Source organism: Heteronotia binoei, chromosome 5 (genome assembly GCF_032191835.1).
Source record: "Heteronotia binoei isolate CCM8104 ecotype False Entrance Well chromosome 5, APGP_CSIRO_Hbin_v1, whole genome shotgun sequence".
NCBI classification, from domain to species: Eukaryota; Metazoa; Chordata; class Lepidosauria; order Squamata; family Gekkonidae; genus Heteronotia; species Heteronotia binoei.
In genome coordinates this window covers 107017374-107043281 of record NC_083227.1, presented here as the reverse complement: position 1 = coordinate 107043281, position 25908 = coordinate 107017374, and the positions used below count along the sequence as shown (strand labels likewise).

Here is a 25908-nt window from a genome sequence, read left to right as displayed (position 1 = left end):
AAGTTTGCGGATGACACTAAATTGCTCAGGGTGGTGAGAACCAGAGAGGATTGTGAGGAACTACAAAGGGATCTGTTGAGGCTGGGTGAGTGGACATCAACATGGCAGATGAGGTTCAATGTGGCCAAGTGCAAAGTAATGCACATTGGGGCCAAGAATCCCAGCTACAAATATAAGTTGATGGGTTGTGAACTGGCAGAGACTGACCCAAGAGAGAGATCTTGGGGTTGTAGATAACTCACTGAAAATGTCAAGACAGTGTGTGATTGCAATAAAAAAGGCCAACACCATGCTGGGAATTATTAGGAAGGGAATTGAAAACAAATCAGCCAGTATCATAATGCCCCTGTATACATCGATGGTGCGGTCTCATTTGGAATACTGTGTGCAATTCTGATCACCGCACATCAAAAAGGATATTATAGCATTGGAAAAAGTGCAGAAAAGGGCAACAAGAATGATTACAGGTTTGGAACACTTTCCCTATGAAGAAAGGTTAAAACGCTTGAGGCTCTTTAGCTTGGAGAAACGTCGACTGCGGGGTGACATGATAGAGGTTTACAAGATTATGCATGGGATGGAGAAAGTAGAGAAAGAAGTCCTTTTCTCCCTTTCTCACAATACAAGAACTCATGGGCATTCAATGAAATTGCTGAGCAGTCAGGTTAAAACGGATAAAAGGAAGTACTTCTTCACCCAAAGGGTGATTAACATGTGGAATTCACTGCCACAGGATGTGGTGGCGGCTACAAGCATAGCCAGCTTCAAGAGAGGATTGGATAAAAATATGGAGCAGAGGTCCACCAGTGGCTATTAGCCACAGTGTTTGTGTGTGTATTAGCCACTGTGTGATACAGAGTGTTGGACTGGATGGGCCATTGGCCTGATCCAACATGGCTTCTTATGTTCTTATGTTCCCTCACCACTCCATGTGCATTCCTCCCGAAGTTGCGTTCTCGGTGGAAGAGGACAACCATCCCAGATAGGAGTGTACTGTACTTCGGACACAGTTTCAACAGTTATGGTATGCTCTCCCAATGGTGGGGTTGCCAAAATCCTGGAGAGAAAGTGTACTATTCTTTTAATAGAGGCATAATAGGATGTTATTTACTAGGTGATGCTGTTATATTGATGCTGTGGAAACCTTCACCTGCTGATATCCTCACATTAAACTTCTGTTGACTGGGCAGGACATTTTCCCCCCTCAAGGTTGTTGGCAATCTCACCTAAGGGAGGCCTACCTGGCCTCATCCCTTCTTGTTTTTGGCCAGTCAGTAATGATTTGTTTATTCTGGAATGTGTTATATAAAGTACAAAGCATTACTGACATTTTGCTGTTGTGTCTTGTGGTGACTCATGATTTTTTATGTTGTTTTTATTATTATTACGGCCCCTCTAGAAAGTCTTTAGACTGGAAAAAATGATTTTAATAAATTAAATATAAATGTGCTAGATGGAATTGGAAGAATTTTACTCTTTAAGGGGAGATTGCTAATTGCTTTCTCAGGACATTTGGGAAGGGTTCAAGTAGCGTAGCAATCAGTGAGCCCCGAGGTATGGCTGCTCCAGTGTACAGCTTGATTTGACTGTCTGCTGCTCTGCTGTGGATAATTGGGGAGATCTGTTAAAAATTGTTCAGTAGTTAATTGCTCATAAAATAACATCTTCAAACTCTAGGGTAGCACTGACTGTGCATCTTTCCCCCTCCTTTCACACCTAATGTAATACAGTACAGTTTTCCTGGCTTTGGTGGAAGACGTTAAGCTAAGGTGAGTGTGATCATAAGACCTTGTGGGTTACATGTTACACAATGTAATTCTCTTCTTCATCCTCCTCCTATTCCAGAATGCCTGTCCAGTATGTCCTTGGTGAATGGGATTTTCAGGACCTGACACTCAAGATGAAACCTCCAGTTTTCATTCCTCGGCCAGAAACAGAGGTAAGATGTGAATGACACAATGAGTTGCTTCTCCAGGTTGTGCACGGGTAAATATGAATGAATACTCTTCCCCTTGGAATTTGAATGAAGCACAGAGTGAGACAGCAATCAGGAAATTCCTTTTTACTTACTCATCTTGTTATCTTATGGTTGACCCTTATTGCCTGGCCCAGAAGGAAAATGATGGCCTCTCTTATCCCAGTAGAAGGGCAGACTAGCATGTTTCATCATGGTCAAACCTTTGGAATTTGATTGCTTTTCCTCTTGCTTGAACAATAATGAAATATATATATATATATATATATATATATATAAAATCTGTGGTTTTGTTGTGTGGCATTCTTACAGACAGATGTGATATCCTTGTGGCCACCATGAGGACACTGCTACCATTTTAAAGGACTGGAACCAAGAGCGCCTCAGCCTGCCTCTCTCCAGGCTAGTTCAGGATTGGGCCTTTCAAGCATTTTTAAAAGACTTTAAAATGGTGGTGGCGATCACAAGGATGCCATTACATCGAGTTTGGCTGTAAATCTTTGTAAACACTTAAATGCAAGCCTGACTTTGTCAGTGTATATTTTATAGCACTGGCAATCAAAAGTGTGGAGTGGGGTATGCCCTCTGTGCTGGTATGAATTTGAAAAAATGTTGTCAGCTTGGTCTGTAAGAGTCAGAACACAATTGTGAGAAAAGGCTTTGCCAGCCAAGATAGCACCCTCAGTTGACTGAATGGATGAGTGCCAAGTAAGCTTGGCTGAATCATGGACCAGGCTGGATATTATGAGTTCTCCACAGCATTCTGCATATTCTGCGTCATGTGGGCTTCTCTCAGGCTGCTGCAGAGTATGCTTCCTGTTGAGACTTTTCTGCTTGAGCAAGATCAGTGCTTTTCAGGAGCCCCTAAACTGCCTAGCACTAGAAGTAGCACCCTGCATCTAGGACAACCTCCACAGTGGCCAAAGAGAAGTACATGCATAACAAAAGCATGGGATCATGGTATTTAATTTATATTTCTTTTCAACCACCTAGAAACTTGTTGCTTAACCAACAGAGTAAACCGTAGTTTTCAATTCTCTGTTAGCCTCCAGGTTGGAAGTCGGCAGGTTATCAAAATTGGTCTTGCCTTATTGCATAGTGTGGGAATAGAGTCCTGTTGAGATCTTTGCAGATCTACTATTCTAACTTGCCTTCAAAGCATCCATTAATCATGCTTTGCATTGGAACATCTCTTTTCAGTGGGTGGATATAGCTGCTTTCAATGCATTGTTCTCATTTCCCTGATGCAACCTCAACTGCCTCCAATCTTTAAACAACTGCCAACTGTGTGCTGTAGGCAATGGTGGTAAGACCAGCACAGCACTACTGACTCTGCCCATATGCTTGTTTAATTAGGAACTGATCATGCTGACCTTCCTTGCAGGACTGTCTTGAGCTATATTTGAGTTTACTAAAAGAACAGTGGATTCCCAGCCTCTATATTTTGCTGTCTAAACAAACCAAATGTAGTAATGGACCTTTTCAGTCCCTTTTGCAGTTGATATTCTGCTGCCTCTTCATTTATGTACCTGTACTTGCATACGCCAAGTCTCTGGAATGAGCTGCATTCCCACCTATATATTAATTATAATTATAAATGCTGTATAACTAACCCTCAAAAGTTGAAAGTGCTTGATTGAAGTGGTGGATCAGGAGAGAAAATTCAATACAGCACATTTCAGGGGGTTTACTTGATGGAGTCCAGGATCCCCAATTTTTTGGAGCCTGCAGGCACTTCTTCAATTCTGAGACACCAGGTGTGTGTGTGGGGAGTGAGGGGGGTGGTAGAGCCAGTCAGGAAATGTCAGGGGTTTAGGGTATGCATAATTCTAATAGTGACTCTTCAATATTTCAGGTTGAAGATCTTTTTAACAGGATGCCTTTTTAAATGAATCCAGTGTTTTAAAATATTTTCAATACACACAGCTTACCTTCAGTCACACAGTGAAGATCCTTATGTTGTGATGGCAGCTGCTGCCAAAGCAACAATTTTTATCTACACAGCCAGTCCAGTGGCCAGTCAGAAGCCCTGCAAGGGGGAACTTAAGCATTACAGCAAATTTTCAAGCAAGATGATATACAAAAGGCAAAGCAAGCTCACAACATTGTTTCAGCTGTTGGGGAGTCTGGATCAACAGTGAATGAACTCTTGGGCTGTATATTTCTGGGGGCACCTGTGTGCAGTTTTTGGTTGAGGGACGTCTGAATCCTAAAGGCAGGTGCATATTTGTATGCCAGACTTTATTCTCAAAACTACAATTTTCAGGAATTTTGTTGAAGGCAGCCCCAAGCACAGTGCATCACAGAAACGAGCCTGGTTGCTACTAGAACACAGATAAAACCACAGTGCAATCATATTAGTAGTGCACTTTAAAAATTGACATTTATTTTCTGTGAAAAATATACAAAAATAGAATACTTTCTGAGAAAATATCCCCCACCCATATCTGTCTACTTGTAGTCATGGAGAGCTAGAAAGAGCCGCAGACAGTACTGGATATCCTGCTCATACCTCTGCTTTGGTTCTGAGATTTCACCAGATACTGTCAAGCTTTTATTTGCAGCTGTGAGAACTTTGGTAGATTTTCATCTGCTTAATCTGAACTAGTCCAAGCAGCAGGTTCTCCAACTGATGCAAAAATTTCACTTTATAGTAGAAACTATAAAGCTATATTTACTCACATGCTTCAAGAAAATGACTACCATCCAGAAAATTTGGTGTGATTTGTTATCCATAGCTGAGGCTTAAACTGAAATCAAATTGGCTGCAGCTCTTCAGAAAGAGGTAACCTTCATGATTTGTACCAAGCATTTCTAAAATGACAACACTGTCATGGAGAAAAGAAAAGACAGATCATTATAAAATTCAATTAGGTACCCAGGAGCCACCTCTACAGGACAGGCCCAGCAAAGAGAATAACAAAATGCCAGTGATTGTTACTTATTATTGAACAAGAAAAAGCAAGAAAAGAAAATGGTGCAGTGAGAAATTTTTTTATTGAGTTTAACAACCTCTAGGCTTTCTGCCCGTGCATCAGGGGGATCTGTCTACTAAAATCTTCCTCTCTGATCTATTTTGGGGGGGTTCTGGTTTAAGTTCAGCCCAACTCCCTCCTGACTGCTACTCTATATGGTCTCTCAGTCTTGGTGTGTAGGAGACAGTGTGCTTGAGTACCAAGTGATTGCCAGTTCAGTTTGTTGCACCCTTGCTACTTAGAGGAATGAAGAAACACTGTTCATTTCATGTTCACAGCAACCACAAGGATTAAACTTCAGCTATCCAACTGGACATCTAGAGGACAGGTGCTTGAACATGAATAAAGAGAGACTAAGTGTTCTGGCAGTACCTCATAAGATAATGCTGTATGAATGTGTGGCTTCCCAGAATTGCCAACTCTGTAGTTATATATAATCTTATTGCACAATAAACTAAGCATTTAACTATCAAAGGTTCATAGGCTGCAAGGTCAACATAGGATTGCACTTGCATGCACTTTCCCCAGAATTTCATCTTAATAAGAAATGATCATCTCAGCATGCCTCCCTATTTCCATTCTTCACAAGGATCAAATAGCATATTCCTGCTCCTCAATTAGTTGAGCATAATCCTTTGCATCACTTTTCTGTTGTATCAAATTTTTATTAATATTTGGCAAAACTTGACTGTTTGCTTCAAGCCTTTCTAAAACATAATAGATTGCTAGAAAAGTCGCTATTTGTATTTATTCACTACTTGTCACAGTGAAGATCTGGCATATTTTATCTCAGGTGTGAACCCAAGAAAGGAGAGAACTGGCAGTCCATTAGTTCTGTTTAAGGTAGTGGTATTCAAACTTTTAAAAGAATGTTCAACTTCTAAACTTATTGTACTTTATATAGTACTATAATAAAAAACAGGAAAGCACAGGAGGTCTCTTCTATAAGGAATACTAATATTTCACTGTTTGTTGTATATATCACCTCTCTTTTTACTGCAGTACCCTCTGTCTTTGTAACCCCTGTCTTCATTATGTAAAGCCTTAAAACTAGTTTTTGATTGTGTTGTTCTAGTCCTACCTCATTTTTATTGGCAGTCTTGGCTGCCTGATTGAATTGCTTTTCATATTTTGTAATTTGCCAAGTCTCAGTGAGGTAAATGGGCTATAAATGCAAATATTAATTATTATTATTACAAAAGTTGTAAAATTATACTCACGTAAAAAGAAGAAACCTCACTAAAGGTTATATCTTATTTTTCATTTTCAGCAATCATAAAAATAAAACATTGACTAATGGGTTATATTTTGTGGCTTTTTCACAGGTTATGCAAGGCACATCCAGATTGAAAAGATAGTAGTACTAGGCAAAGTTGAAGGTAGTAGGAAAAGAGGAAGACCCAACGTTAAGTGGATTTACTCAATAAAAGAAGAGATGGCCTTCTGTCTGTAAAACCTGAGCAAGGCATTTTGGAGGTCTTTTGTTCACAAGGTCACCAGAAGTGACTTGATAGATTTATCACCTAGCTTCCCAGAGCCTATCCCAGTTCCCTTGTTATCCCTCCTTCCTCCTGGTCTCATGATCTGTTTATGGGTCTCTGCCCACAGCTTGAGAATTGTTAGTTTAGGCTATTCCAAAGAACTCAGGAAATAAACATAGGTTGCCTTCAAACATCATAAGCAAACCCTAATTCAGTCATAATGTGAAGGGATGTGACCTAACAGCATTGCTGGGACATCCAAATTCAGCTATTAACAAACTGGAGTTTGTTTTTGCCTACAACTGAAATTTTAAAGCCTGGTTTAAAATCTTGATTTGTAGGCAAGGGGCAAGAAACAAATCCCAGTTTGTTTAAAAAACAACAGATAAGTGGTAGAGTAAACACTTCCTAAACCAGTAGGTCTTCAGTCTCTGCTATATGCTTATGGGAAGAGTGGAAGGAACCACCAAGACCCAGGATTTCAGACTTATTATCATCCTGCAAACCATGGGAGTTTTTTGGGGGGGAGGAGATAAATGTTTGATGATTTTGGTGACACAGCTACCTCTGTATTTGTTAGACTTTACATGGGACCTTCTCCTTACAAGTTGTCTACAACATACACTTCTATTTACAGGCATAAGAACCCACCTGCTAAAGAGGAGTGAAGCTGTTCAGACTTGGGCAGGTGGTTTTAATTGTGGAAGGATGATTTGATTAGATTTCTAAATTCGGCGTAAAAAAAACTTGCTTGCCCTGTGTTTTGTATGTATACTATGGCAAAAGACTTTTAGAAATAGCCGGTTTAAGTTTAAAATATGCACATCAGTTAGTCAATAAAAACTCACAAAGGCTTGTTGAGTTGGTAGCTAACCTTGGTTGTGTCATGTAGCATCTTTCCATGAGCCTTATCTGTTCATAGAATTGTTTGACAAGTGACTAAGGTAGTTGTATCAAATTAAGCAGACATTGAAAAGAGGAGAAAACAAAACTGAGTGAGGCATTAAAATGAATGGAGCCCCAACCCAGAAACATGTCGTCTATGAATGATTTAGCTTTTGTTGAGGGCTGACTTTCAATAGATTGCCGCGAGGGAGCTGCTCTGCTGTACTAGAAATGACTGTGTATCTCTGAGCTATATTAAACATTGAAATTATGATTTTTCAAAGAATTCTCTCAGTGCAGTGTGGTGTTTTTGGGAGGGGCTGTGGTTCGGGGTAGAGCATCTGCTTTGCATGCACAAGGTCCCAAGTTCAAGCCTTTTCCAGTTGAAAAGATCAGGTAGTAGGCAATGTGAAAGACCGCTTCCTGAGACACTGGCGAACCATGGCCCATCTGAGGAGATAATACTGATTTTGATGGTCTGATTCAGTATATGGCAGCTTCATGTGTCTATGCCCTTTTTCTAATAACAAAGTTTTATTTTTGCAATATATTGAAAAATATTCTACTATCAGAATCTAAATATAATTAATCAATACATTACATTTTCCCACCCATCCCCCCCTCCAAATTGTGACCAACAATTAAAAACCTTTTAAAAGTAAAAATTCCTATATCTAGAATCTTAACTAAAAGTTATCATTCACTTAACTTTGTCTTAGCTCCAATATAACTACTATTCTTGTTCCTTTACTTAATACTTCCTACTTAATCATCAATATTACATATTTAATCAGATAGCCATAATCTATTCTCCTTTGCACTTTAGAAGTTCAATTATTACTTGTTAAACATTAAACATAGATTTCATAGTCATTAAATCATCACTAAAAATTATTAAAGTCTTAATCTTATCTTAACTCACGTGGACTTACTATATGAACTCAACTACTTATATTTCGTTTCTAAAACAATACACAGTAATCACAGTCCTTTTTCTCTTTTAAAGTTCAGTTAATATTATCAAAAACCACTAGATGGCTCTTCACCTTCCGTTGTATCTCCACATAGTTTTGGAATTTATTCCAATCTTCTTCAAATTTCTCCAGGTTACAGTCTTTTAAGATTCTAGTAAGTTTGTCCATTTCACTCCAATTAAGAACCTTTAACATCCAGTCCCATTTTTCTGGTATTTTATCTTGATTCCACATTTGCGCATACAATATCCTCGTAGCTGAAAGCAAATACCACAGCAATGTCCTGTCTTGCTTCGAAAAGCTTTCCATTTGTAATCCCACCAGAAAGACATCCGGTGCTCTATTAATATTATATCCCAAGATTTTCGAAATCTCTTGTTGAATCATTAGCCAAAATTGTTTCGCCTTTTCACAAGTCCACCACATATGGTAGAAAGAACCTTCATGTTTTTTACATTTCCAACACCTATCTGAAGCTTGTTCATTTTTGCTAGTTTTTTAGGTGTCATATACCACCTATACAGCATTTTGAAACAGTTCTCTTTTATATTATAATACGTTGAAATTTTCATAGAGTTCTTCCATAGGTGTTCCCACGTCTCCATTTGTATTTCTTTATTAAAGTTTATTGCCCATTTAATCACTTGAGGTTTTACAACCTCCTCTTCTGTAGACCATTTCAATAGCAACTTATAAGTCCTTGAAATCAATTTTTCATTTTCACCCAACAGCATTTTTTCCATTTCCATTTTTTCAAATCTTATACCTGTACTTCTAATATCTTTTCCCACCAAGCTTTTAATCTGAAGCAATTGAAACAAATCAAATTTTCCTTGCAATTCTTCCACCAATTTCATTTCAACTTTACCTTCCTGAAATTTTAGCAGTTCATATGATACATATTTCTCTTCTTGTGGACTTTGAGACAATTTAATAACTTCAGTCGGCACTATCCAAAGTGGTTTTCTCTCATCACCATATTTGTTATATTTTTTCCATCTATGCCCTTATTCTTCTGATGGTTTGTGTTTGGATAACACACAGCCTGGCCATGAGAGGGCAGTCCTGCTTTAAGTTGAGAGAATGCTTGTTTGCTATGACTTCCAAGAATTATTTTTCTGGCATTAATACGCTTCCTGTGGCTTCCTTCCCCCCCACCCTCTCTTTATTTGACATTTCTCTTTTTACATAAGTTAATGTGAACTTGGCAGATTTTTTTTCTTTTTAGAAATCACCCCATCTTTTCTTCTAGGAATGTCCTGTGCCTGATCTCTCTCCCATTTCTTTGAAGAATTCCAGGACACCCACCCTCAGTAAATTTATCAGCCTCTTTTGGTATGTTTATACTTTTACAAATGGCTGTAGACATTCCATTGTAAACCAACCAAAATGTTCTGAAAACAAACTCATCCCAACCCCTTTCAATGACAGTTGTCACATAAATTTCTGCTGTATGCTATTCATGGGTAGGTGTTATATGGAGGGTAGACTGCATTTGAGATGTCCAGTATTACCATATTATTCCCTCAGTATCTCATTCAAGTAAAATAGATAAGCATCCTTGGAGACTGATTCAGTAACCAAAGGTTTGCTGCTTCCTCCAACTTGCCATTTCTACGAGGACTGATAGTACTTTAGTAGGTTCATCAGGCCTATACCATGCATCCAGACCTTTGTACAACTGTTTCTCAAACTGGGGTCCCGAGAGCTCTGGAGATCTATGATGGTACTTCAAATATCCACAAGTCCTTGAATTCCTGCTATCTATATACTATTAGCCACTCATGGCCACCATTTGCAGATATCTAAATCTGTAGATCGGGGCCATACAGAGGCTAAAGAGATTTTTCTGTACACTTGGAGGACTCCCCAGATGTGCAGAAAAATCTGAAATGTTTAAATTTCCTCCCAAGTAAAAAATTAAAAGCATTGTTTGTCTTACTTTGCTTCTGTGGCAGCACCAGCAGCAAGAGCTCAGCCATGGCAATGGCTGATGGTGGGAGCCACTTGGGGCCCAGCTGCCACAGTGAATGCCAGAGCCACATGGAGCAGATCCCAGACAACACAGTTGGGGATGGGGAGGAAGCCTTGGCAGGCCCACCTAGAGCATTTCTGGATAAGCCACCAAGAGATGGAAGGAAAGAAGCCTTGGCAAGTCCACTTGTGCAGTTCTGGATGAGCCACTGAGAGAGGGAAGGAAGAGAAGGAAGCCCAGTGAACTCACTCAGAACTGTTTCAAACAAGCTGCTGAGAGAGAAGGAGAGATGAGGGAAGCTTTGGTGAGCCCACCCAGAGCAGCTCCAGACAAGCCACCAAGTGTTGGGGGAGGCAGTGGGCCCAGCAGCTGCAGAGGAGCCCGGGGGCTGCACCAGGCCCAGCAAGAAAGTGGAGTGAGAGTAGGGTTGCCTGGTCTTACCTTCTTGGTGGTGGGGGTCTCCAGTCCTCTTTCCTAGAGTCTTTTGCAGATGCATGAAGTGCCTGCACTGGGGTGAAGTCACTCAGAAGTGATGTCATCACACTGAGTATGTTGTACAGGGGATGTTCTGTCATTTGAAAAAAAAACCCCTCCATAGAGATTTTTTCCAAATGATAGAGCATCCCCATGAAATGTGCCCAGCATGATAACATCATCTCCAAGTGACATCACTATGCCCAGTGCACTGGGCATGTCTCTTTTGGGGGGTGGGGCTCCCCCCACTGGCCAGATCCATGGCAGTGGATTGGAGGCCCCGAAAACAGGAGAAACCTTGCTCCATCAGGGGATTGGGAGCCGTAGGTCGGCAATATGAGATTCCGTCCCCCATATCACAAGCCCCCACTTGTACTGTTATAAAATCTGTATTGTTTCTATGCCAGTTTGCTTCTGCACTTTAAAATCCATGGAATTAATTCCCTTACTTTACTCAGTGAAGTAATTTTACTTCATAAGACTTCACTTTTCCTAACGAAATGACAGTAGTCACAGCTTACTATTATAATTGTTTAATGTTGCGTTCACATACTCCACCCCGATAGCTTGTAAAAAAGTTCAGCATGGTTTGCTGGATTATTTCAAATTGATCTTTGGCCAGTCAGACTTTTGCAAACCAGCCATTAACCATGGCTTTTAGTGAAACATTGGTAGTATATACAGGTAATGTGATAACTCTGTAACAAGCTCCCAGAATTGACATTCTGTGGAAAATGTTTTCCATACTGAAATGTTTTGCTTCCAGGAATGTATCTTCTGGTAAAGGCCCTTTCTATGTTTGTAGAGCAAAGGGGCATGGTGCTGGTTCTGTTGCCGTCACATTCTTTCTCTAACAAATATTAACAAATATGGAGTTTCATTTGACATTCTGACTGAGGAGATACACTTGTCCAGCTTTGTGCTGAAAACCTAATAGTTTACCAATCAAGTCCAGTCATTCAGAAATCCCATGTTGAAGTAGATTCTCTCAGAGGTGGACTACAGTGTCAGTGTATTCTTTTATATTTCCTCACATTTTTTTCCTGTGCTTTTATGCTGTTTCTTGCTGCCAACCGAAACTGTTCTCCTATGAGTAACTAGCTGCTTTTAACAAGTGATCATGCCCCATTTACCTTCTGTCATTTCTGTAAAACACCACTTAAACAAATGGCAATCAGACAACCTGCCATGTATGGTCCTGTCTCTGTTCCAGTAGCGTATACCAGAGCAAAGCCTTTGGAAATGCTGACACTGCTTTTTCCAGGCAGGAAAAAGAGAAACTTAGTTTTTTAATGTAGTTACCTAATCTCCAGTTCTAGGAAAAAGACTCTGAAATCCCCGAATTGCTTCTGTATCCTATGCCAATGACTCAGACTGTCTAGTATGTGGGTTATGTTCCTAGTTACTAGTAACATGCTCTATTAAGTAGTTTGTATTATAATATTCTTATAGATAGAACAGTTCTTCACTGAGCCAATGACTCATCTATCTAGAGCCATGGAATACAGATGGAACTAGGTCAGATTTCTAAGATATATCTTCAAAGTTGTAGTGTGACACATGAAAGAAACTGAGAAACACAATGCAGATTTCTCCATCTTCCAAATCCTATTGCAAAGGCTGTTCATCACTAGCTGTATAGAATGGTTACATAGTCAAAGTAGGGTTCTTGTTGCAGCATTGAATTTAGTTTGATATTTGTCCTTCATTAACCTCTTAATTTTTCAAGCATGTGCTCTTTGTTCCCCTTGGATGTTTAATAAGTATTGATTACATTACATTGAAATTTTGTACTCATATGTATTCCACTCCAATCAGTCTGTGCAGTAAGCTTGGGAAAAGAACGCCACCTTGAAAGGGGATTGTGAGATAGCTGTGAACCGACTTAGCTGTTCCTGAAAGAACTTATTTAGCAGTGCAATCTTAAAGAAAATTACACCCTTCTAAGACCAGTAGGCTTAGAAATGTACTAAGTGTCTGTGCATGGATTCAGTCATTCAATTCAGGCTTTTTTTTTTAAAGCCAAGGGAGGGTTTAGACGATGATGAAAAGAGAAGGGTTGGACTACCTCCTGTAAGAGGAGCAGTGAATGACTTCTGTGATATACTCTTATACGCAAAAAGATCTCTCCAGGAAGTAAAGTATAGAGAAAGTAATGTTCTGTAGTGGACTGGGTAAACAAGTGCATCTTTAGTTTGGACAGCAGCACTTGGATAATTTTCACATAATGGCCCTGACCCAGTTAGTTGTGACTGGTTTCATTGTGACTTAATATAAGCTAGATCAGGGCCATTTTCTTTTATTTCATTTTGGTAGATATCCAGGCTCATGGAGCATTGTTCTCATTATTTTCTTAGAGCTTCATTCTGTAATGCACAGTGACTCCCAATCAGTATACAGAGGATGTGGCCTCCATTATGACTGGGTGCCATCACAGCCCCATATCCTGGTTGTCATGAGCTGACCCAGAAAGGTTTTTATTTAGTATAATGATAGCTATACTGTTGCCTCTCTTCCTTTTGCCCACTCTTGCCCACTCTGCTGAATTCAGAGCCCGGCTTAAAAGAACAGCGCTGGGGGAAGGGGACAGATTGTGTGAAGATAAGGCAGAGGTGGGGAAGCAGACATAGCATCCCATGCCCAGCTGTCCCTTTTGCTCTAAACAGTGTCCACCTCCACTTTATATATAACTTGGACTTGCACTGTCTCTTCCATTGTGGCTTTCAAGTTGCAGTCCTAGGAAGACAAGGTAGTGGACCACTTTCCTGTAGTGACTGCTGTAAATATATTGGGATTGCATCCAATACATTTTATTGCTCATGTCAGTGGTTAACTGCTCTGCATTCTGTGTTGGTCCTTGAACTTTCTGGGAGCACTAAAAACTATCTATAAATGAACATATGAAGCTGCCTTATACTGAATCAGACCTCTGGTCCATCAAAGTCAGTCTTGTCTTCTCAGACTGGCAGCGGCTCTCCAGGGTCTCAAGCTGAGGATTTTCACACCTATTTGCCTGGACCCTTTTTTGGAGATGCCAGGGATTGAACCTGGGACCTTCTGCTTCCCAAGCAGATGCTCTACCACTGAGCCACCGTCCCTCCCCTAAAAATATATATATATATATATATATATATATATATATATATATATATATATATATATATATATATATATATATATATATATATATATATATATATATATATATATATATATATATATAGTCAAAACTGGGGATGGGCACATATATCCAAGATACTTAATCAGTCTTTTTTTCTGATATATCCAGGTACCTGAATGATATTTGGGGTTCTTGGAATACCAGTAATTGGGTATCAAATATTTCTGGAACATTTGAAACTATACAGGGTTGATATTTTATGGCCCCCAGTCCTGTTTTTCTTCCATTTAACAGGTTTCTTGGACAACAGGTAAGAGTTGAGAAGGAGAGAGGGAGGCTGGCAAAATTTTCAATTTGGAAAACTGATGTAAAAGGCCTCAGAGAAAAATTCCAATTTTTCCCATTTTTTTCCCCCTGGACCTTCACTTCTCTATAATTACTGCTGCCCGATTTACTTCTACTATATTAAGATGAGATCAGTGAAGTTCTACTAATCAGAGCAAGCAGTCCTAGAAATCTAGGTGTCAGGAAAGATTTTTGCCTACCAGTTCTTGTCCTCAGTCATTCCTCTGTATAGCATTGTTCTTTAATAACTGTTTCTAACGCTGTTAATATTTCAAAAGAAATGTTTTTGTCACTTTAAGAATTTTGAGGAAGTCTCACAAAAGCAACTTCTCCATTCAGACTTGCCAAAACTGCACCTTCCTGAATGATGCAATACCTCAGAGCTCTCAAGAGGACACAAGCTATGTCATCTATGAACCACTGTTCTGAACCTGAGCTATAAATCATGTTTCTCCTTGCAAATCATTGGCTTCCTCTGCTATGCAGCATTAGAGGAAAAGGTTACTGGAAGTGACAGAGGCAGCTGCTGACAAAGCATGTCAGCATTTCCTTTCAGCCTACAGTCCCAGAGAAGTAGATATATGTTTCAAAATGAGACATCTCTGGTAACATACCACTGTCTTCCAGACACAGTATGCTCACACTGGGCCTTTGTGGCTCTGTTGTTGCTCTTTGGATTTCAGGGAAGGTGCTGGAAAACCTTCATAAGTCCTTGTTTCTTCTGCTGTAGCAGTTGGTTGAGGAACAGAATTGTTAGGTGGAATAAGAGGGTTCAACATATATGTTTCTAAGGTGGCGTAATTTTCATGTAGCAGAAGTTGTCTGTTTGAAACTGGTTCCTTGTTAAAATAGCCAACTATACTATCATATCAGTAACAACCTTTTAAAATGAATGTTTCTCTAGCATGGTAACTTGGGATATTCTCCTGCTGGGGTGATTTTTCTAAAACAAGTCCCACATTTAAAAAAATGGTGGTAGTTGTCCCATGAGGTCTTCACCTCAGGAAGAATATAATTGGTCCTCCATGTGAGTTACATATATGGAACAGAAGGAACAAAGGGTTGATGGTTCTATATTTGTGAAAACAACAAACCCAGCACTGGGTACACAGCCTTATGTGCTGCAGAAAACTTATAGACCACTCATTGTTTTCATAATAGATGATTGATATTTTTTTTATCCTTCGTGCTGTCTCTGAAAATATTAAAACGGTGCATAAAAAGCACTCGTTGTGACATAACAATTCTTAAAGGCACATACAAATGATGACACAACAAAGTGTACATTTCAAAACAACCCTTGAGCTTGTTAAGCTGATGCCTCAGTCCAAAAGAACCAATCCAAAAGTCCCTTGTATGAAGATCTTTCGCCGTGCAGCAGGACGCCGGTGAGACCCTGTTTCCTGGAATCGCTTCCTCAGGCGCATGCATTTTCCCAAGATATGAGTTTAGAGGGACAAAAACTGCCTTCACATTGCTCTCATGAGTACAGCACAGATCGCCGTGCTGTTCTCATGAGAGCAATGTGAAGGCAGTTTTTGTCCCTCTAAGCTCATATCTTCTGATACTTGAATACTCATTTAATCATTTGATGTGGATTTTTAAAAATTTCTTCACAATAAAAGGTTTGACCCATGCTATACATTTAAATAAAACTGATGTGTAACTTTTTGTGAATATTCTTAGACACCCCTTCCTATAGAAATGGAGATTCTTTATTATAGTGCCTCAGCTTCTTAATATGATTATTTTGGAAATTCTAATCTGATAAACATAGCTTTCATCTACAAAGATGGAAGGTCCATGGACTGCAGTTTCTGGTGTGGTAGCCTTATTTTTTTCCAGAACCGACACCCCATGGCCCTTGCATGGGGTTGATTCTAACTTATCTTTCTTTTCTGTGTGCCACTTTCTATTGATCCATTACTTGGGCAACCAGTTGTTGATGCAGAAATGCTCAGTGGCTTTTGTAATGGACAGTAAATAGTTAATGCTGTAACCTGGTCTGAAAACTTCGGGTTTTCAGTTGAGAGAGTTAGGAGTAGTAGTTGAGAGTTGGCAAATTAGGAGCTGATAGTTGACTTGGAAAGGAAGGCTAAGGGAAGAGGATCAAGAAGGGCCCCCATTGAAGACTGAGAGAAATAGCTTCTAGAAAATGGAGGGGGGGATCCCTATCCCTAAGGGAATGAGAGGATCAAGAAGGATCCTGAGTTAGGGAAGCTTAGCCCATTCCTAACAAGTTTGAAGGAAATGGCTCCTAAAAGGCAGGAGTGATTCCTAGCCTGTGGATAAGGAATTGGACCTTATTTGAACGTTCTTACCATCACCAACATAAATATATGAGGCCAAGAAGCTTGTGTGTGTGTATTTAAGCAGAGATTGCCAAGAAATATCTCTCTTCAAGCTTTAAAGACCTGTATGAATAACAGAAACTGTTACTTGTTTGTGACAAATTATCTGGCCTTTATTTGTATATAAAGTTACCTCAATTTTGTTGTCTGTTTACCTTGTTAAGCCTGATTCCAGCCTGACCTCAAAGTCTGATAAAACTTTGAAGTACCTTCAGCCTCTAGTGTGCCATTCCCAAACCAACACATAAGAATTTTAGTCTCTCCCCTCAGTTTCCTAGGCTGGGGTCAGCATGTATCCAAACACATTCAAATAACAGGGTGGGACAGCCAGAGAGTAAAGCAAAGAAGAAGAGGAGGAGGGGCTGCTCAGCCAGAAAGAAGGAAAAACCCTTTGAGAGAGGGCAAAATTGTCATAGCTTATTTATTGTATTTTCCTCTCTCTCCCCTGTGTCCCTTTTATTCTCTTGTATTCCCCAGTCTTCCATGACAATCATTAGCTACAAATAAAAAAGGCCAGAAAAAAGAGTGACATCAGCGCTGGTGCAATCTGCCTGTCATAAGGCTAAGACCTAGCTGTGACCCACAACTCACCACCTGAACACTAATGTGCTGAATTTGTAGCCTGGTTCCCTAAATTGACCTGACAAAATTAAACACATGCTAACAGTTCTGTCATTTCGGTATTTTCAGTCTGTGGTTACTAGTTCATTTCTGCAAGATTAGAAAAATGAGAGTCATGTGTACATTCTCGTGTTCTGCTTTCAGAATATGGAAGAGTTATCCCTGTTTTGGAGTTATTAATCAATGCTGTTTTTTAAAGGGATGGGAGGTAGTTTTATCGGGTTAACCTATGCAGAAAAAGCACATCATACAACTCTGAGACTGTACCACTTGAGAATCTATGTGAAGAATTACTAGTGATGGATCAGAGCCACCTGGCTTGTCATTGAAGCTATGTCCTTTTTCCAAACATTTTGCAGGGAATTTTCCTGGGTCTTTCCAAGTGTTTTTGAGACTATGCAGGAAAAGCAAATGAAGGACATATGTACACGTCCCTGCCAGCCTCACTACTTCCTAAAACCAAAATCCCATAACCCTTGAGAAGGGCGAAGGGAGAACTGGCAGTGGGAAAGCCTGCCTACAGACCTTATTTTTATCCAAAAAATGACTGGTGTTGGTGGAGGAAGAGTCTCAGCAGGGCCCAGCAGTGGAGGCTGGGAGCTACATGAGGTCTAGTGGCACCAGTGTGGGGAGGATACAGGTAAGAGGTGGAAGGGATCCCCTGCAAGTACTGCAAGTCCCCACTTGTTTTACAAAATTTAGATCCTGCCTTTCTGACCTCATGAGGGCCACCAACGCAGCTAACAAATTTAAACATACATACATAAAAATATTTTAAAATATAGAGGCTTGATATATGGATATAAGCAAGTGAAGCTTTTTATAGGATAGCAAAAGCACCTGAAATAATTTATTAAGCCTCTATTAGAGAGATGGGACACTTTTTTCCTGAGACTTTTGGCAACCTTAAGAGGGGATGCTGTTTGGTTTCAGTTTCCACAGAAGGGAAGAAGCTCCCTATACAGCCATAAAGAGAAGTTGTTCCATTCTTGATTGGTCAATTTTAGAAAGTGGTGCTTGGCCTCATGGCATTTATACTGTGAGTTCTTGAAGGGTTCCACCTTGTCCTCCATGCTATTTAACATCTACATGAAACCACTGAGAATGGTCATCCAAGGATTTGGAGTCAGATGTCACCATTTATGCAGATAACACCCAGGTCTCTTTTTTTCCTTAATAGCACTACACATGGTTCTTCTCAGGACTACTTGACAAAGGGTATAGGAGACTGCTTCTGAATCTGCCAGATGATTATTGAGAGTATAAGCAAGTCTAAATGCCAATACTTGTTGTGAATCTTACTGAACAGGAAAATAGATTTAGCTCTTGTTCAGGAAACTCATCTTGATAATGAAAATCAAGCCCACCACAGAGCAAAAATTGCAGGATAGGATGTTATTAGTATCACATACCATCATATCTAAGTATAGTGACTTATTCATGAATCAACATTGAAAATGTAAAGTTGGAATTCACCAATGTTCACAGCGACATCCATGCAATTGTCATAAAAGTGGGGGAATTACATGCGTCAGTGTTTATAAACCACCTGCCGTTTCATGGCCATCACATGTCCTATCAACCTGCCCCCATCTTTCTGTATATACTGGTGATTTTAACAGTCACAATTGAAATTGGTAGGTAATGATAATAACTAGGCTTCCCACCCCCACCCCCCGCCCTGGCGGGGGACCCCCGAATTTGCAGCCTCCTTCCCCGCTCTCCAAAACTCCAGAAGCGGGGGTGGGGGGGAGAGAACATGCATGTAGGCATCATGTCGTTGTAGAGCTCCTGCAGGTATAGAAACCTGCAAACAGTTTTTTAAATGTGTGCCCCTTTAAGGCTGCACAGGAAACAGGAAGGGCTTCATGGGAAAGGGTCAGTAACAGTTTCCATGGAGAACGGCCCCTCCGTTTCTTTTGCTTTCGTTTTCACAGCAAGCAAAGTTCTGCTGGAAGAAGACCAAGTAAGTATTTGTGCGTGAGAGAGAGGGAGGGAGCAGGGGATTCCCTGGTTTGGAGGCCCTCCCCCCCTTTAGAAAGCGTGGGGGGAGGGAAATGTCTACTGGGCACTCTATTATTCCCTATGGAGAACGATTCCCATAGGGAATAATAGGGAATTGATCTGCGGGTATTGGGGGCTCTGGGGGGGGCTATTTTTTGAGGTAAAGGCACCAAATTTTTAGTATAGCATCTAGTGCCTCTCCCCAAAATACCCCCCAAGTTTCAAAACGATTGGACCAGAGGGTCCAATTCTATGAGCCCCAAAAGATGGTGCCCCTATCCTTAATTATTTCCTATGGAAGAAAGGCATTTAAAAAGGTGTGCTGTCCCTTTAAATGTGATGGCCAGAACTCCCTTGCAGTTCAATTATGCTTGTCACACCCTTGTTCCTGGCTCCACCCCCAATGTCTCCTGGCTCCGCCCCCAAAGTCCCCAGATTTTTCTTTAATTGGACTTGGCAACCCTAATAAGAACAGTGAAGCACTCATCAACTGGGCTGAAGAACATGGCTTCCATCTCATTTTCAATGCTAAAGACAGCAGTACCTTCACATTAGCACCATGGAATAGAGAGTTCAATCCTAATTTAACTTTTGTTTCATCTAAACGGAGAAGTCAGTTGTCATCTATATCCAGGCATGTTCCTGAGGCTTTCCCACACAGCATCAACCTGTAATCCTCAAGCTAGGAATCCAAATACCAGTTATCAGATATTTTCCAATACTATGATGGAACTTTAACTGGGTGAGTTAGACAAATTTCAGTGGGGATCTGGATAGATGTCTTGAATGGGTCCCTCCAACACATAACAACCAATGTTCGCTCTAAGCTGTGGAGTCTTGTGAGCAAAAATTCTACTTTGTGAACTACTGGCATTAAAGTTGTGAGCTACTGCATAAATTAGTTGGCTCTGGGGCCGTTTTCCCTGAGCTAAGACAAAAATGTGTGAGCTGGAGGCTAAAAATCTGTGAGCTAGCTCACACTAACTCAGCTTACAGGAAACATTGATAATAACTACTGTTAGCTTGTTGGAGCTGTTGTATCTATGGCCAAAAAGGCACATTTCTTCAGGATATTGGAAATAATATATTCCAGGCTGGAGCAATCAGAGCGAGAGGCTGTGCCAAAGTTTCCTTGACACCAAAGATCTAAAAGTAGCTGATGAACTACTCCATGAACTCAACACTGCACACAGACAAAAATAGACCAAAACAACTGCAAATTTGGATTTCAGGCATTCCAGAAGGAAAGCCTGGAACCTGCTGGAAAAACTAGGTGGCAGCCCAACTGTGCTCTGAGGAAATCCTCAGGTAACATCAAACCAGATAGCTGCTCAACTGGTATCCCTATTTAGAGCTCCTAAAGATCAAGAGTTTACAATCTAGATTAAAAAATTACTCCAAATTTTTGAAATGCACCTGTGAACTGTCAGGGGATTTCAATGCTGATGAGATTTCCTAGGCACTGAAGGATATCAAGAATGGAAAGGCCCCAGACTTTGATCACATCTATAATGAGTTCCTGATTAACAGCAGCATGTTCTCTAATGACATCACTTATGACATCATAAGAACAGAAAGACTTCCAGCGGAATTCAAGAAAGCAAAGATAGTTCCTATACTGAAAATTGGAAAACCAAAACATCTGGCAGAAATTTACGGACATTTTTCCCTTCTGGGCTTCTGTTATAAATTCATTGAGAGGCTAATCCTGAAGAGAATCAGTGACAGAATTAACCAACCTACCCCTATAGAGCAAGCAGGATTTAGACCTCATCTTAGTTGTGAAAACCAGGTTTTCAGCTTGACAACTTCCATTGAGTCAGGGTATCAGAAGTGTCTTAAGACATCAGCAATTTTCATCGATTTGACTGCCAATTATTACACAGTCTGGAGGGATGGCCTGCTGTACAAGTTTTTACAAGTGTTATCCTGCAGAATATTATTTTCAATCTTAAATAACATGTTGAGTGATAGAACTTTCCAAATAATTATGGGTCAGTCGATTAGCAGGCAGAAGAAACTGAATAATGGTTTGCCCCAGGGCTTGGTTCTCACTCATCTCTGATGGCTCTAAGACAATATGCAGGGAGTTGTGCTGATGACATGGTGATTGCAGTAAGGCACAAATCAATTGAAGGAACTGAGGAAATACTAACTAGGGGCCTCAAAATTTTGGCTGACTATGACAGCTCATTCCAAATCCAGGAAAAACAGAGTCCTCCTGCTTCCATCTCAGTAGCAATCTTGCCAACCATGAACTGAATGGCTACCTTAATGGCACCCAGTTTACACACAAGCATTGTCTAAATACCTTGGAATTACCCTGGAAAAGACCTTGAGCTTATAAACACCATTTTACTAATTTAGCAGCAAAAATACAGATGAGAAATAACATGCTCCAAAAATTATGTGGTACAGCTTGGGGTGCGTATACTGCAGCACTTAGATATTCAGCTTTGGGATTACTGTGGAATATGGTGCTTCAGTGTGGCTCGACAGCTCCCATGTCCACAAACCTGATGACCAACTCAATCCAACAATGAGAACCATCAGCGGATGTTTTAAACCCCCTCTGACCTGTTGTCTACCTATGTTGTGCCACATTGTTTTACCACATCTCCAAAGCCAAGATACTCTTCTTCATGAATACAGAAATATTGTCAAAAAGCAGAAAGCTGCCCATTCACAAATACATGGCTGATGCAGGCCTATCCAGACTAAGGCCCCAACACCCAGCAGTAAGATCTGCACAAATCCTGCAATCAAAATTTCAGTCTAAGGAATGAATGGTCACAAACATGGATGCAGTCAGTTCCACCCAATATCCATAACCTGATAAATACCAACAAGAGGCCCACAAGACTGGACTTGTTACGTAAAGCATGGAAGATAGCAAATAGAATACAGACAGACTTTGGCAGATGTGCAAACATGTTGTTTAAATAGGGCAGAATAGTAAGACCTGAATGCGATTGTGGTGCAGCCCAGCAAACTATTTTTCGTGTCACAGGAATGTGAACATCGTGCTTTCCAGTGAGATGCAGCAGAGCTCTTTGAACTGTTACTGAGTGGATTGAAAATTTAGTTAGTATTTAGGAGGGTTGCCCAATTGGTCTGCATGAGCATTATATTAACTTACATATTTTCTATTATTATATGCTTCCTGTATGTAATTCTGCCATACAATGAATAAATGTAAGCTGCTTTAAGCAGGTCTCTAGAGAAGCTGCATAAAAACTTTCCTGAATAAATGAAAGTCTGTCTCTGGCCATGCTAACGGTACATGGCTGTAGTGCTCCTGCACAGAATGAGCTCAGTGTTTGGTTGGTTAGCCAGCTGGTAAGCATGGTAAGATAAAGGCCAACTGATGCCATAAACACCATACAACACTGGTGCCCCTCGGCCCTTCCATTGCTTAACTGACAAGACGTTAAGACTCAATAAGTGCTGAAGGAGAAATAAGAGATTAAAAATTCAGTTTTCTTCTAGGCCATACTTCACAATTATATTAAATATAAACTTTTTTAAAAAAAAATTATTTAACACTAAACTGAGATCCAGTTGGTATAATGGTTAAGTGCACAGACTCTAGTCTGGAAGAACTGGGTTTGATCCCCACTTCTCCAAGTGCACCTGCTGAGTGACCTTGGGCCAGTCACAGTTCTTGAAAGAGCTCTCTCATCCCTATCTACCTCGTAGGGTGTCTGTTGTGGGGATAGGAAGGGAAAGGAAATTGTAAGCTGCTTTGAGACTCTGAGTGAGGGTTAGGGTGTAAATCCAATTTCTTCTTCTAAATAGCTGTAAACAATATAAGCAGAAAAACCCCACCTCTGTGGTGCCCCCCTTCTTTTGGTACCAGAAGGTAAAGATAGTCTCCTGTGCAAGCTGCAGTCGTTTCCAACTCTGAGGTGATGTCGCATCACGAGATGGTTTGCCATTGCCTTCCCCAGTCATCTACACTTTCCCCCCAGCAAGCTGGGTACTCATTTTACTGACCTTGGAATGATGTAAGGCTGAATCAACCTGAACCCAGCTTCCGCCAGGATTGAACTCAGGTCGTGAGCAGAGGGCTTGGACTGCAGTACTGAAGCTTTACCACTCTGTGCCCTAAGCACATGCTTATTTTGCTTAATTATTAATCCATGGATGCTGGTAAGGAATAACTCATTGCTACTGGGTTGTTGTTTTTTTCCTGCTTTACTCAAACCTTTTGAGAAGTTTTTTGGAGTTTGGTCAGACAAAGTCAGAGTTTATACAAGGGATTTTTCTCTATCAAGAGCTATAGAATCCTTTGGTTTTCTTGATTACTATACCATGGAGTCTTAAAATCTTCCTTTGGGAACATTTGCCTAGTTCTTTTAGTGCTATTGTTAGGGTCCTTGATTAAAATAGACTTATTAAGGGCTTGTTAAAATAAACTTATATGCAGACGCTTGTTCTCGATTAAAGTAGGAGTCAAGTGGCACCTTTAAGACCAACAAAGTTTTATTCAGAATGTAAGCTTTCGTATGCATGCATACTTCTTCAGCTGAGGGGATAGAATACATTACCCTATCCCCTCGTCTGAAGAAGTATGCATGCATACGAAAACTTACATTCTGAATAAAACTTTGTTGGTCTTAAAGGTGCCACTTGACTCCTACTTTGTTCTACTGCTTCAGACCAACACAGCTGCCCACTTGGCTCTTGTTCTAGATTGTAAACTATTAAAAATAAGCTTTCTAGCTTGGACCTCATAATGGCCAGTTTACCCATCACAGAATTTTTTTTGCCTCCTAGGAACTAGTTTCCCTTGTTGTGGATGATAAATACAAGAAGAAGAAACTGACTTCAAAATACTACAAGGACACTTGGAAGCCCCCAGAACCTCTTGGCTCTGTGATTTTGGAGATTGGCTGTGGATCAGGAGCCATTGTGTTGAGTCTCCTGAGAAAGTTGCCCCAGGTGAGTGAAGTTATCATAAGGCCCTTTTCACATTACCATTCTAAACTGGATGTAATTTATTAGCCCAGTTTCAAGTAAAGTGATACAGGTTCGGGGGGCGGGGTTCATACAGCAAAAGTTAATAAGCTGTTTTTGAAGTGCTATAGTCATTTCAAATGGTGTTGCCCTTTTTCCTGTGCAAATCTTACTCTGACCTTTTTTTAAACATTCTAAGGTGAGTGCTGTAGTGGCATCATTGAAATACACTGACACCATTAACTCCATTGAGAGCCCAATTGGTGTAGTGCTAAGAGCAGTGGACTCTAATCTGGAGAACCAGCTTTGATTCACCACTCCTCCACATGGTCAGCCGGGTGACCTTGAGTCAGTCAAAGTTCTCTCGGAACTCTCTCAGCCCCATCTACCTCATGGGGTGTCTGTCATGGGAAGAAGAAGGGGAGGTGATTGTGAGATGCTCTGAAACTCCTTTGAGTAGTGAAAAGTGGCATATGGAACCAACTTTTCTTCTTCAATGCATCTCAGTGGTGCTGCTGTAGCACTTCAGTGCTATAGCGGTTTAGTGCAATAGCGCTCACTTTAGAACAGGGTCCCCAACCCCTGGTCCGTGGACCAGTTCCGGTCTGTGGACTGTTGGCAAACAGGCCACACGAGAGCTGATCTTCCTACCCACCTCCTCTCTTTGCAAAGGTAAGTTGGAGCCCCCCCGCTCTGTTTGTGTGAGAGTTCACCCAGCACATTTTGTTTTATAGCTTGGGGATTTTGAATTTAAGCCTCCCAAATCAAAGGCTCATACTGACCACTATACCTGGCTGTCTCTATTATTGTACTGCCTCTTAGGAGTTGTAGCTGTTTTTCTGGGGAAGACTATAGTTTTGTATACAAACACTCCAGTTTAGTTTTGTAGACTCCCCCACTCCAGGCAGCACTGGGGCATCAGCAACAAAGTATTGCAAGACTGTTAATGCTTTAGGTATGTTTGTATGTAAAGTAAAAAAATGGTATGTGTGTGGGGGGGAGTATTTGTGATTTTCCTAGAAACAAGGTACATACTTGTATCATCCCAAAACCATTGCTCCCCCTCCCCCTGCCACCCTGGTCCATGTAAAAATCATCTTCCACAAAACCGGTCCCTGGTGCCAAAAACTTTAGACCACTGCTTTAGAACATTAAAAAAAGTCCAAGGAAGATCACACGGCAAAAAAGGGCGAGCAAAAAGCAGCATTGTAGGAAGCACTGTGAACAATTTAAACAGCACACCATAGTGATTCAGAAACACAGCAAAGAGGTTGAAAATAGGAAAAAAAACCAGTTTCCTTCATAAACATCTTAACCATGCTTTGCTAACCTGATGCAAGTGGTTTATATGAACAGGTAAATAAATTATGCTAGCAGTTGTTTACTAAACCAGGTCTGTTTGAAATGACAGAAAAAGAAATCCACTGGCAACCAATTACTAAAATGAAATATAAAGACAGTTTGAAAACTGCCTATGTGTCTGAAAATGGAAATAAATGCTCTAGAAAAAATGAGCTACTGCTTCTAAGAGTTTGTGATCTGATACCTGATAGAAAAACCACATAGTATATTCTTCTTCACAGGTAAATTTGTAATCAATAACTAGATTTTAACATAAAAGGGACGACTGGCTCAGCAGGATGTTGGCAGTAGGCAGATCCTCTTAGGTGGGGAAATGCTTTGTATGATGGCGATGTTGCTTTCTGTGAAGACAGCAAAAAGAATATGGCAGAGATGTTGAAGTGCAACCCGCTTGTAAACTTAACTG

At 40.5% G+C, this 25908-nt stretch overlaps 1 protein-coding gene across 1 annotated transcript in view; it reads left to right on the top strand.

Annotated features, from left to right (window-relative positions):
* Positions 1 to 25908, top strand: part of HEMK1 (HemK methyltransferase family member 1) — a 57148-nt gene that overhangs the window by 12410 nt on the left and 18830 nt on the right. Inside the window, exons 5-6 of the mRNA XM_060240020.1 lie at positions 1846 to 1939; positions 23961 to 24125. Coding sequence (XP_060096003.1) covers positions 1846 to 1939; positions 23961 to 24125 — 259 coding nt within the window. The remainder of the gene's footprint in view (positions 1 to 1845; positions 1940 to 23960; positions 24126 to 25908) is intronic.